At 39.0% G+C, this 14293-nt stretch overlaps 1 protein-coding gene across 2 annotated transcripts in view; it reads right to left on the reverse strand.

The window, feature by feature from the left end:
- Positions 1 to 428: 428 nt before the first annotated feature.
- The window catches only part of KIAA0020 (KIAA0020 ortholog), a 41291-nt gene continuing 27426 nt past the window's right edge, over positions 429 to 14293 (reverse strand). For both annotated transcript variants that reach the window (XM_011988352.1, XM_011988351.1), the window contains exons 14-18: positions 8486 to 8628; positions 7622 to 7844; positions 6595 to 6682; positions 4085 to 4175; positions 429 to 730 (exon numbers count right to left, since the gene is read on the reverse strand). In XM_011988352.1, the coding sequence (XP_011843742.1) occupies positions 598 to 730; positions 4085 to 4175; positions 6595 to 6682; positions 7622 to 7844; positions 8486 to 8628 (678 nt within the window). In that variant the 3' untranslated portion in view covers positions 429 to 597. The remainder of the gene's footprint in view (positions 731 to 4084; positions 4176 to 6594; positions 6683 to 7621; positions 7845 to 8485; positions 8629 to 14293) is intronic.

Consider the following 14293-nt stretch of genomic DNA (forward strand, 5'->3'; position numbering starts at 1 on the left):
CATGATAGACCAGAAAATTCCAGTAGCACATTTCCTCCTATGAGCTTAACTTACCTGAGTGGCTTTCAAACAAAATCTAGCACTGAACCTAATCCATAAGACAGCTAGGAAGGCAGCTGTGGACCCCCCGCTCCCCCGGTACTCATTAAATTCCACTTTACTGTGCCCACGACTCCCCCTGGCTCTTCTTTTCCACATCCTGCCTTCCTTTGACAAGATGAAAGTCTTCTCAAGTCCCACCTTCTCCAGGAAGCCTTCTGAGACTATGCTCACTGAAGATGTCTTCTCCCCTGAATCAACTCGTTCAACTACACTTTATATATTTGGTTGGTCCCACCATATATGATTGGTAAACCTTCCACATTAATTGCCTCACACATTGATATGCTTACTACTCGATGTAACAGAGGAGACAGCTGAGATTTTTGAAAAAGACCATTTTAAAAAACAATTTATATAAATAGATTCGTATACAAAGAAGAAACACATATACAGAGCACCCCAATTACCAGTATGGTGGATCCTACCCCTTCTTTTCTGCATTGGGAAACAGAGAACAGAAAAAAATGATTCCATCTTGCTTTTAACTCTTTCCACCTATGTGCTCAGTTTTTCAAGTAGAGTTTCTATTCCTTTGCTGGTGCTTTTGTTTTTTTCCAATGTAGGAATCAAGCTTTTCAGTGCAGCTTTGACTTTGTTTGCAACTTCTAGGTCACAACTCTGAAGGAGACTGAAGAGAGGAAAAAAATTAAATTTCATAAGAACTCCTACATCATCTCCAATACTACCTGTACCAATAGTATAAAAGACTTGGTTAACTGTGAGACAAGCCTTGTAACTATATACACATTATTTTTCATTCAAAGGATGAACGATGAGGACCAGTAGCTTATATTATAAAGCCATGGAAAAAAATGTTTTAGAATCTTGCTGGTGGAGTCACCCAAGCAAAGACATTTGCAGGACCAACAGCATTCCATACAGAGTTGGCTCTACCTTCACATTATCTTAGGACTTACTTACATCCATCTTAAAATGATTCTACATGTATTCTATCTTCCCTTCCCCATCTCAGGATTATAAGCTCAAGAGCAGGGACCGTATTTTATTTATTTCATGATGCTACATTTATAGAGCAGACAGCCAAAAAATGCCCACCACATGGCTGAATGAAAATGTGTGAAGAGAGGCACAGAGAGGTCAGAGTTAGCAGCCTTCTCACTGAACTCCACAGCACTAACGTTTAGTGAAGGGGCGAAGAGCTTCACTGTGGAGCTTCACTGCTTGTGTGTGAAACCTGCCTCTACCACTCAGTAACTGTACAACCAAGAGCACGCTATTTAAATTCTCTTAAGACTCAGTTTCCCAAATTGTAGAATGGGATTCACAACAGAGTCCACCTTCTGCCTCACAGAGTTGTTTTCTGAGGTTCAAATGGCCTTGTATCTAAAGCTCCCAGCCAGAGCCTGACACTTAGTAAGCACTCAATAAATGTTAGCCATTCAACAAAATAACCTCGGCCTCTGCTTTCCAAAACCCTGCCCGAGTACCCTATCAAAAGTGAAGGGAGCCCTAGACGCTGGTAACAGCAGGCCCATTTCTCTGTGAATAGGACGTACAGCTCTGACTGCAGAGCACCAGGCCTGAATTTCCTGTTCTCTTCTTTTTCAGGACCATATGTAAATACGGACCTCTGAAACACATTCTAGAAATGAGGTACTTGGTATTTTCCGAAGTCCCTGGTCCCAATAACTTCCATTATGTCAATAAAGAAGAGGATAAATGATCAGTACCAAGCAGTATTCTACTGCTTCTGGAAGACAAGCAACAGATTCAGCTTGCCACCTATGACGCTAAAAAGTAAAGTTCCCTTGTAATGAATTTGTGACTCACTAGGTGTTTTAATTTCATGCATCTTGGCTAAACACACAGTTATATAACACATAATAGTTATTGCTTACTAAGCATATGCCACATATTAGACATAATACTAGGCATTTTATATGCATCATTCCAATCTAGTTTTCATAACAACCATAGGGTTATGATTAATCTCATTTTTTTGCCACCAAGAAAATTAAGGCCCAGGAAAGCTGAATTTTCCCAAGGCTATGCACTAAGCTGGAACCCAGGCAGTCTGTCAAGAGCCAATACTCCCAAATGATAGAGAATTTTGCTTCTCTGATTTACTTTTCAGCCAACATACAAGGCTGATTTTCTTTTCACCTAAAATTTACAAAAACAATTTTTTGTATTATTGTTATATATAGCTCAACTTCCATTTAGAACTTCAAATATTTCCTGTGCTCCTGTTCCAATTCTAAGTAGTGCTCCATAATAAACCTATAGTATCCTTCCTATGTTTGAAATCCACCTAATGGGAGTTCTGATTGATGAACATCCTTTATAAATTAATTTCATGGCACTGCTGAAATTTCCAGTTAATTGAGTGTAAAGAAAGAATGTGTCAGTAGATGTTAATACTCCAAATGCCTGGTAAGAGAATTTGTAACAAAAAAGTTCATGTATCAGCTAATGAATTCTGACCATTTGACATCAACTGGAAAATTAAGTAATTTTAAGCAGAAATGAACAAAATGATCTGTAACACTTACATATTGGGAGACACTGACATACCTGAAGATATGAATGCTCCTGCGTGTGTTTGTGAGCGTATGTGTACCAGATCAGGTATATGTTGAAGAAACATTTAAAATAACACTTGCAAACAATATAAATTAGGTTGCATAGCATGTTGCAAGTGAAATATCTTGAGAAATTCAAACTAGAGTTGGTATCTGTTTTCCCAAACCTTAATAACACAGCAGGGGAAAAATCAACAGTAATTGCTTCAAGGCAACATACAAATCTTTTTTTAAATGAATGCTTTTAACAGAAGGTTTTCATCTGCACATAGAATGTTTGGAAAATTTCAATGACGTGTGGATTGATAAACTCAACTAAGTTCAGAGAATAATACAAAACAGGCCACAGTTCATCACTGTTTTTTTCTCATTTTAAGTCAGATATCGACAATTAGCATACAGACTTCAGTAGCAAATGCTCTTCCAATCCTTTTAGAATCTTTTAAAACAATGAAGGAAATTACATGTAGAATTAGGCATGACTTAAGAATCAACATTGTCACAGTTTTCACAGGGACATAAGTTATTCATTAAAAAAAATACAAGCCGGGCGCGGTGGCTCAAGCCTGTAATCCCAGCACTTTGGGAGGCCAAGGTGGGCGGATCACGAGGTCAGGAGATTAAGACCATCCTGGCTAACACAGTGAAACCACGTCTCTACTAAAAATACAAAAAATCAGCCGAGCATAGTGGCGGGCACCTACAGTGCCAGCTACTTGGGAGGCTGAGGCAGGAGAATGGCATGAACCCAGGAGGCAGAGCTTGTAGTGAGCTGAGATCGCACCACTGCACTCCAGCCTGGGCGACAGTGCGAGACTCCGCCTCAAAAAAAAAAAAAAAACAATTATGTTTTTGTCAAAACCATAAACATGGTGAAGCCACCTTATACCTTGTGAATGTTATAATTTGTCAAAAAGATGGTAGTTAAAAAATCCTAAGGGCCAGGCACAATGGCTCATGCCTGTAATCCCAGCACTTTGGAAGATGAAGATGGGAGGATTGCTTGAGCCTAAGAGTCTGAGATCAGCCCAGGCAACATGGGGAGACCCCCATCTCTACAAAAAATAAAAAAATGAAAGAATAGCTGGGTGTGGTGGCATGCGCCTGTAGTCTCAGCTACACAGGAGGCTGAGGTGGGAGGAAAACTTGAGCCCAGGAGGTTGAGGCTGCAGTGAGCTGAGATTGTGACATTGTAGTCCAGCCTGGGTGACAGAGTGAGATGGAGTCTCAAAAAAAAAAAAAAAAAAAAAAAATTCTAAGGACTGACTGAAAGAGTTACATTTGCTTTCTAATATTTGGTATGCTTGTCTAGACCATGACTGACTGGAAGTAATACTAGACAATTGAGAACAAATATCAGAACTGAGAAATCAATGTGAAGGAAGTATGTCTTCTGCATGACCAGGCCCTGCTCAGAGAAGGGCACACGATATACATACCTAGAAAGAATAATGGCACCTCGATTTACACTAGCCCAGGACTTCAGGTTCTTCATACCAACATGCTCTACAAGAGTTTTTGCAAAACAACCTGTAAAATATACTGAAGCTTAGTGAACATCATATAATAAGATTTATACTCCCCAACCCATTCTCTACTGCCCTCAAACGTGCAAATATTTTTAAATAAAAAAGCTAATAAAAGTAGCTTTCACCCAGTCTCCCTTTTAACACTAAAAATTTCAGTGCAGGTTTATCTAATGCATTTTCAAAAGAGCGATTTCTTTTAACTCTGATCCAAAACCTAGGCTATGTTTAGCAGTAATTACTCAAGATAAACAATGAATTCTAATAAAACACTCACTGAGTTATGTCTGCATTTCTTTGTACTATTTAACGATTTAACTTTGACCTGAAAGCTATTCAGTAAATAAATGTTTCACAGTAGCACCTCATGGTTGGTTGAAATCAAGTTCTTCCTCGTGGAGAAATGCTTCTTCACTCAGAAGGTGCCATGAACATAACACAGTGTTCACGTGTTCAACAGTGGTTGATAAATGATTGTTCTAGCTTACACTTGGCATTTCTCTTTACAACGCTTACATACTCACAAACCAAAAATACTATTTGTCTCCTGTTATTCTGGTACTTCTGATTCCCAAGGTCTTGGTATTATCTTTTTCACTATGCAATTAATGCTTGGACACAGGAGAAATTCTGATAGCTAAGATTTAGTGTAGATGGAGGTAGGGACAACCTATCTTGACGGCAAACATCATAGTCAGGTAGCATGTACTACATAATTCGTTCAGATACCTAAATGTAAGGACTCTTTAAATGTCAAGAGGCCTATGGCTATTCAGCGTTTCATGGTACCTGCTAAACAGGGACAGAGTTCACCTAGTGAGGCAAACTGTTTTCCAAAGCTGACAACAGTAGTATCTCCTGTCCTGTGTGCTCTTCTAGAATGCAGCCACTCCCCCATCTACAGGGGGAATCCATGTCTTCTTTTGAATCACGAGGGGCCTCTGTGATTGACTTGACCAAAATAGTATGATGAAAGTGGCATTAAATGACTGCTAAGGATAAACCATGGAAGTGCCAGGCATTTACTTTGTTCTTTCAGGATGCTCACTCTTAAAAAAGCAACCACTATCTCGTGCAGGAGCCCAAGCAGCCTAGGAAGGGAAACTGAAGCTGTTGATCTCCAGTCAACAGTCAGCACTCACTTGCCAGCCATGTGATTGAGTTATTCCAAAAAGTGGACACTCCAGCCACAAACCGAGCAGCCTTAGATGACTGACTCTGAGCACAGAGGAGGCAAGCTCCACCAGAGCCTGATCAAGTCATTGTTTTGAAAATTACTACGTTTTAAGACTATACAGTAAAAGAGAATCAAAACAGCTAGACATGCAGGAGGACCAACTTATTTGGTGCTATAGGAATACGGCAAGACAAACAAATCAGACCCAAACAGGCAGATTTTAGGGTTCTCAGCACATTTTAATTAAGAGGGATAAAAACCACTGGATGTTAAGCCACACTACTTTTCTGGCATAAACTCAACTATATATTAACTTTTTAATAATGAAAAAGATGATTCCATATGTTATCTTTTTCTTTAATATTCATCACAAGGCTTCTCTTTTACAAAAAAAATTTTCAGTGAAAAATAGCCCCAGGTCCCCATTCTTAAAGGTAAAGTGAGAAGAGACAGCTCTACTGCTATACTGATTGCCTCACTAGCCATTAGAGCTGCCACTTGCCGTAAGACATGAATTCACGATCTGTCACTTTTTTTTCAGTCATTGTAATGAAAAGCCCAAACTGTTTTAATTCACTAGGGGAAAAAAATCTCTCCAGTGGTTTAAATACCAGATGCAATTTGGATTTCCTAAGTGAAGGTCTGGTTGGAGATAGGACTGAGAGGGGAATGGCATGCAAATGCTAATGCTGTCCTTCTCTAGAGAGCTGAGTTTCTACAGAGCAGCTGTAAGGCTTACAAAAAAACAGAAAGCGCCAAAGACTGGCTTACTCTTTGGTCACATGTATTTCAATACCAAATAAACAGGCACTAGTCCAAAATTCTCTTACGAGGATAATCTTCCTCTGCTTATTCTTTCTTCGAACATAGAGATAAATATCATGCCTTTCTACTGAGGTAATGATACTCAACAATTGGGGCACCCTGCCCCGCTCACCATCCTCATTAGAATGGCATTTTAAGGCATTGACCAAGCCAGGTTAGAAGCCTGCAGCAGCAGAGGAAGGAGAACAGAGAGAGTGAGGGGGGTGGAAAAAAGAAAGAAAATTAAAGAGTTCTCGGGCACACATTTCTAGGGGAAAAAGCATTACCAGCAACCACTGAATCATTTCTTATTCACAGACATCATTTCTAAACACTCAACAAACTTCATTTGAGCCTAAATGGCCGGTATAAAGTTCAGGGATGGCAGGAATTACTGGAATTCTATATAAGATACAAGAAAAGGTCAAATTTCATAGCCTACCTTCTCTCCCATTGTCTTTCATCTTTTTATCTTGCTCTATTAACCACTTCAGAACTAGATGTCCTGCAGGATGTTCTGCAATGTGAAGCTATGAGGGGTCAAGAACAGTCAATCTTAAAAGCTGTTTTCATTCATGCAAATACATTTGAATGAATACATACAATTTATGTCACCACATACTGATAAGGACTCAGCCACTTTTAAAGTTCCACAGGCTTAAGAGGTCTTTATCTAGAACAACCATCATACTTGGGAGGAACAGAGATCTATTCTAATCCCCAGACCAAAAGACGGTTATGTCGGATAACACAGCCACTGCACAGCACTTTAGTCTCAGCTTCATGAAATGTGCTCTGAACAGTAGCAGCACAAGGCTCACCTTAATGCCAATCATGTCTTAGACTGAAATATGCCATTCTCAGACACAAATAAACCTACAGGACAGAACACTAGAGCAGAAACATCAAAACCCAATGCTGCATGCTGTTTAAGTACACCTGACTACCTAAGGGGATTATCTGATGAGCAACTCAAGAAAGCATCTCTTCAGCTCAACCTTACTCCTTTTCAAGAGCAATAGCAATCGTTCTCAGTTACTTGGGTTTCTCCTTAGCAAGTACGGGAGGCAACCGGCTCAGTCTCCTTATAGCCAAACTTTCAAGCTGCATTCATCTTTCCCATTTGTTAATATGGTCAGGAGGAGCCAGGGCTTCTCTAAGATCTCTTCTCTTCCCCAATCTTCTCTTCCCCAATCTCAGGTGTCAGAAGCACCTTGGGCATTCAATACTTGGCAATGATTTCATTCATAACCAAATACACGTCTGCAAAACATTCCCAAGTGCCAGGCTTTGACCCAGATGGTTAGAGAAAATTAAAGATGAATGTAATTGCTGCTGTGGGAGGTTCTTTGTTGTTTATTCAACAGACATCTCCCTCCCCAGTTTTCTTACTGACACCCCGCATCCTCCAAAAATGAAATTTTTGTGGCCTTTGCAGCTTTCCTGCCTGGCCTTTAACAGCACATTACCTCTCCGTCCTTGCCACCAGGATGCAGTTCTGTTGCTGCCAAGCTGGCGATGGCATTCATGGCAGGCTGAACGTCTCCAGTGGCAGCTCCCAGAATGTCAGACACCAACACACACGCAGACTTATCTAGCACCACTTCTTGGGCGTGTTCTTGCAGGTAGCTTAACAAAGCTGGAGAAATGGATTCTAGGAGCTCCCGTCTGCGGACCTCTGTATCTTTCTTACTGTTGAATATGTTGAATGGGGTATTAGGGTAAGATAAATCGCAAAGGAAATGTGATCTTATTATCACAAAAACCTCTAAGAGCTTATCACAGACTGTATCACACTCTATTATTATTGTCTATCTTTCTGTTAAGCACGTAGACAGTGAGTGATTTGAGTATGTGTTCTATCTGTTTTTAAAAATATTTCTGTCCCGCGATCTGAATAATGCCTGCCACAGAACAAGCGCTCAATAAAGGGAGTCTGGCTTGTGTAATACCAAAAAAAAGAATCCAAAAACCAAACAACATACCCACAAAACAACACGTTTACACTGCTGTATGGACACCATACTCTAGGGTAGTCAAATACATGGTATCGGTAGCTTTGAAAAGAAAGCAAAACAAAAATCAAACCACACACCTGAATGCCTACTACGTGCCAAGGGCTCAGAGGTATTCTTTTAGCACGACACTTTTGTTTCCTTTTCAAGATAAAAGCTTTAAGAATCTGTCAAAAATACAGGCTTGAAAATGGAATTCACCTTTTCAGCAATTTTAGAGAGAGGCGTAAGTGGATTTCTAGACGCGTGCACTATTCAACATCAGCAGACAACCAGAGCAAAGGAATAAAGAAGTCAAGCCATTCTACTTGTTTTTACCTGTGTGCATTTCCATCTCCTTTTTGCAGAACTTCAATGATTTCTCGTACTGTATGTGCAGGATCTCTGGGGCTTAGTAAGTACAACAGGACCTTCCTTCCATATTTGTCATTTACTATGCTAGGCAACGAACTGATAATTTCCTATAACATTATAAACAAAAAGAAGAATCAATATCTGCATTCTTAAAAAAGTACCACAGGACCTTCCTTCCATATTTGTCATTTACTATGCTAAACAAGGAACTGATAATTTCCTATAAAATTATAGTGTATGTGCCGCCGAAGTGAGCACAATGTCCTATAAAATTATAAACAACAACAACAACAACAAAAAGAATTGGTATCTACAGTCTTAAAGTATGCCTGGAATTTCAATGGTGAAGGACATACTTAACTATTTTTCCCAGCGTACTTCATGGAAAATGTGAAGCTAGTTCTGAAATTGTCTCATTAAAGCACACAGAGATTTACACTTAGAACACAGAATCAATTCTCTTTTGTGACTAGCATTACTGAACAACTCATTTATATTAACTGACCAAGCCCAAGGACTTAAAAAATATTTAAAGGTGTTATCTTCATTCATTATGGCCAGTATTTCTTGGGCCACAATTATGAGGGACATCACTTGCTGAGGTCACTGAGTAGAGACAGTTAATTTGCAGCTGCATTTAAATGTAGCAGCGGCATGAATGAAGAACATTTCTATTAGAATTTCCCTGCTGGGATGTATGTGAAAGGAGATAAAGAAACTCTGTTAAATCGAACAAGTGGATAAAGGCTTTTAAAGTTAGGTTGCTTATTCATGGCAAATGAAGGCTGTTTAGCTACCGCAATGAAAAACAAAAACAGAGGAGGAGGGGAAACCAAATCCAGAAAGCCTCAACTAAGCAGTTACAAATTTACACTGTATGACATTTCCAATCAACATACCCAAGAACAGTAACCTCCTTTTCTAGTTGTTCGAATTTAAGGGACAAAAGCAATGTCATCCCCACCCTAACTAAACTCCTGTGTAAATCTGATGTTTTCAAAGACAGAGAAGTCACTTGAAAATTTTTAAAAATTCCTTTATTCTTAATAGAGAAGATGCAACAGAAGAGTCATCAATTTGTTTCCCCACCTCTGACACTCCTATTTCTTGTAACAAACTTTACAAGTATTCAATGCATGTTTGAGCACCCCATATTCTTTAGAACTGGCTGGGCCTCGGAAAGAGTTCTGTCCAACTGGCCAGGTTTACAGATGAGGCATCCAGAAAGAGGAGAGGACCTGCCAGAGGACTCACAGTGGCAGTGTCCTGGTTCTCCAACTCCAAATCCAGTCTCTTTCAAACATAAAACCTCCTCTTAAGGAAAGGGATTCTCTCTGAGAGGACACATTCAGATCTGCTCTTCTTAAAAGGGCCTATTTATTATGATGAGATTAGCAATTTCAGTGTAAGGAACCGAGCTCAAAATCAAGTCAGCCATCAACCATGGGACCATGAATCTCGCTGTGTCATGATCCTACAGCTGATGATGCTGCTCCAGGTTCCAAACACCATGTTTCTCTTTTTAAAAATCCCAACCTTCCCTCATTTTTTGCACAAAAGTATAGCATGCTTCTCATAACAGTAGCTAACCCTCATTAAGTGCTTACTAGGAGTCAAGCACTACTGAGAGCTGCGCACTGATCATCTAACATAATCTTCTGACCACTACGTCCTGTTTCTAGCAGTCTGATCCTCATTATGCTCTCCTAATTACTTCTGAAGTCTAAGATCACAGTATAAAGATTTCCATGTAAAACATAAAAGTTTTCAGAGAACTGAAAATTCAATAGGTCTAACCACCTCAAAATGAATATGTAATTTCAAGCACCCAGGGAAAATGAACATAAAATTTCAGTAATAAATGGGAAAACACACACAAAAAAAATACACAGAACTTGTTACAAGGTAGGGAACTCTTTCAAGGCAAACAAGCTCCAATGTGAATTCAATCTATGTTTTTTTTTTTGAGACGGAATCTTACTGTTGTCCAGGCTGGAGTGCAGTGGCGTGATCTTGGCTCACTGCCACCTCTGCCTCCTGGGTTCAAGCAATTCTCCTGCCCCAGCCTCCAGAGTAGCTGGGACTACAGGATGCATCATGACACTCAGCTAATTTTTGTATTTTTAGTAGAGACAGGGTTTCACCATGTTGGCCAGGCTGGTCTTGAACTCCTGACCTTAGGTGATCCACCCACCTCAGCCTCCCAAACTGCTGGGATTACAGGCATGAGCCACCACACCCGGACAATCTATGTGTTGTTGATAACGAAGTGTTTAGCGCCCCAAATATGGCGTAACTTGAGTGTGCCTTTACTGTACCTTTAGGTACCTATATTAAGCTTTAACCAACTCATAAAAGAGGACAAACGCTTTAATTTCTTATATATTTTGTTAATTTGTTGAAAGAAAGAGGTGAGAATAATACATAGGCTGGGCCAATTTCTACAGTTAAAAAAAAAAAAAAAAAAACTGAAACAAAACTTCGCGGCCCTTAACAAAATGATTCTGAAATATAACACCGTTAAAAATGGTTTTTTTTTTTTGAGAAAAAGCAAAAACTGTATGTAGTGAACAACTATAATGGCTACTCTTCACTTTTATTTAACATTTTTTTCCCTTGGTATAGGGAGGAGGCATGACGCTGGCAATGTATTCCTCCATATAGCAAGCCTTCTCCACAGCTTCCATGCTTAGGGACTAATCCGACACATATGGCTTGGGCAGAAATTGTTTTATAAAATGAGAAACTGGGACTTCATGATACGCATAAAACCTGTGCTTAAATACTACTCAGACCAGTCCTCAAATTCATTGAACTTTACTCCCTTTTGGTTTGTAATTAAGGAATTTAGAATCTAAATTCATAGTTAATTAAGGCTTTTAAAAGAATGCCAATGTTTATAAATAGCAATTTTACAAAAAACTAAAAAACATTTACTTCAAAATGTAATATTTTTCAATCCACCTTATTGATCAGAAAAAAAAAAAATGTAGTATCATTTAATCCTTCCCCAGATCACCCTCATTCCAGCTTTCCCCTACCATCAAAAACACACATCTTTGAAAGAGTACTTATACACTTCACTTCTCTTTAACTTGGGTTACAGAGAAAATGGGGAAGGTCTGGATTATCACACAGTGTGTACTAACAATTCCAGTAACATGTATAAATAGGTAAGAGACAGCTAAGGCATAGTTAATTTTGTGCAGAATTTAGTCTCTCGGGTCTTGAGTTCAAGCTGTGTAGCCTTTGGCAAATCCATTAACCTCTTTGCATATTAATTCCCTCATATTTAAAAGGAAATGATAGACCTGCCTAACGCATGGGCTATTACTAGGAGCAAATCAGAAAGTCACACTGCAAAGTGAAAGCTGTCACAAAATAATTATTTCATATGAAAAACATACCTCTCAATATGTATATCCTCCTTAACTATGGAGATTAAATAAAGCTAGCTGAGTCATGAGTTTTCACCCTCAAGAGAAAGAATAGCAAAAATTGTTTAATTTGAAAGGTTCTGGCTTAGCTTACTCCTAACAAGAGTTAACTTACAGAAAATTCACAAAGGCCCATTTATTGTGATTTCTTCTTAAGCTCTAAAGTAGGTAAGTAAACAAAGAAAGCATGGGAATTACAAAGACTTTCCTTCTGAAGACATCTTTAGCCAGTTCTGACCGCCTTGTGCTGACCTCTAGCTAGATACCCTTGGCACTCTTGTGTTGCCAATGCTCTTTTAAAGAGGAAGGGTAAAGGTCAAAATAAAAGATGCACACATGTGTATGCATTTTTGGTCGAGGTTAGAAATGTAAAAATCAACCCATCCATGGTGCTGAAGACTGAGCCTGTGGTGTCCACTCTTACGGTAGTTTGCTGTGGGGACAAAAAGAAATGCAGACTACTATATGGAACCTAAAATCTAGTGAAGAGGGAAGACAGTTAATAAAAAGTTAAAACTAAGAGATTTAACTAATGGCTAACAGAACTATAGAGGACAGGTTAGATCATCAGGCAGCTTCCCGAGTGTTTTGTTCTGAAAACAGGGTGACTATTTGCAAAAGTCTACCTTTTCAGCTGCACTAAAAAAACTGGAAGGTCTAGTTTAGTGGGTACAGTGCCTCGTTCAGTTCTGCAAAATAAAAAATGTCCTGGAGATTGCCTAACAATGAGCATATTTAATACTACTTAACTGTATACTTCAAAATGGTTAACATGGCAAATTTTGTTATGCGTAGTTTACCTCAATTAAAAAGAAAACAAATGTGAAGATCTATTGCCATGGAGCTCACACTGCCAGGGACTGGAGCTGAATGGCGCCCACCACCTCGGAGAGGGCGTGTGCTCTCGCCATTTCCTATAGTCCCTCCCACATCTCCTTGTCTCACACCTGGCCTGGCCACTCATTTACCTATCTGGTCAATGAAGGTTTTTGCAGGTTTGTGAGCCCTGGGTGAGATCATGATTAACTGGCTCAAGGAAAGGATGGCAAAGAAAAAGACTACAGTAGTTGAGTGGGTGGGGAGACCACATCTGACTAGAAGATCACTATCTGGTGATTACACCAGAGCTTAGTCTTAACAGAAAACAAGCAGTGATTATCGGGCTATGATTTCAACTTGATATTTTGGGAAATCTAGTTACTCTAAATGGAATGCTTAGCAACACACTAAGCTTTCTTGGCTATTTTTAAAAGCATTGCATAATGCAATGGTTTTGTAGTGGCTGAGTGGGAAACAGGAACACATGACTCTCTATATAAACACATGCAGCAAAACTGGCAGTCCAGAGATTCTGCTAAGTGCCTTAGAGAAACTTAACAAGTCCCAAGGAGACATACACAAGAATGGTCATGGATGTGGATTAGCAAAAATTAAGAATTAAAGTTAGTTTTTAAAATTGTAAACAATCTAAACATCCATCACCAGAAAAACAGAAAATAAATCGCAGTATAGTCACATGTAATAGAATACTATTTGGCAGCGAAAAACAAATGATTTAGAATGTGGATGGGTAAACTATGGCACATTGGTCAAATCCAGCCTATAGCCTGTTTTTGTCCATCTTGCAAGCTAATAATGGTTTTTACATTTCAAAAGGGTTTTAAAAAACAAAAACAAAATGAACAAGAATACGTGATAGGACCATATATACCCCACAAAGGCTAAAATAATTATTAACTGGTCCTTTATAAAAAAGGCATGCTGACCCGATGCTAAATCTCACAAACATGACAAAAGAAAAAAAAGCAAGATGCAGAAGAGTACATGTAAGACATCATTTATACAGAACTTGTAAACATGTGAAATAAAATTAGATACATGTTTTACAAAATAAAAAATGTCTACATATAGTGAAAGGATAAGGAAATGCATATGAATAATAAATACCAAATGTATCATAGTAGATACGGGGCGATGACAGGATACCAGGGATGGGTACACGAAGGGCTTAAATTTGAACTGTATTTGTTAAGTTCTATTTTATGCCAGGTGGTGGGAGGCTGGGTGTTCACTGTATTATTCATACCTTTCTGTATATTTTAAAGACAATGCCTTTAAAAATATGCATCAATATTTATTCACCCTCAAACAGCAATTAGCTAGTGTACTTATTTACTTTCCAACGAACATTGCTGTCAAACCGCCTGCGTATCAATGACAACAAAGGTAAACTGGATGAAACTTTATGTTTATTTAGGAAAGTAAAGTAGTTAGAAAGAGCTCGTATCCATTTTGAAAGGTGAAAGGCTCAGCTGACCAGGCTGTGATTTCAACC

This window comes from Mandrillus leucophaeus, unplaced genomic scaffold (genome assembly GCF_000951045.1).
Source record: "Mandrillus leucophaeus isolate KB7577 unplaced genomic scaffold, Mleu.le_1.0 Scaffold329, whole genome shotgun sequence".
Lineage (NCBI taxonomy): Eukaryota > Metazoa > Chordata > Mammalia > Primates > Cercopithecidae > Mandrillus > Mandrillus leucophaeus.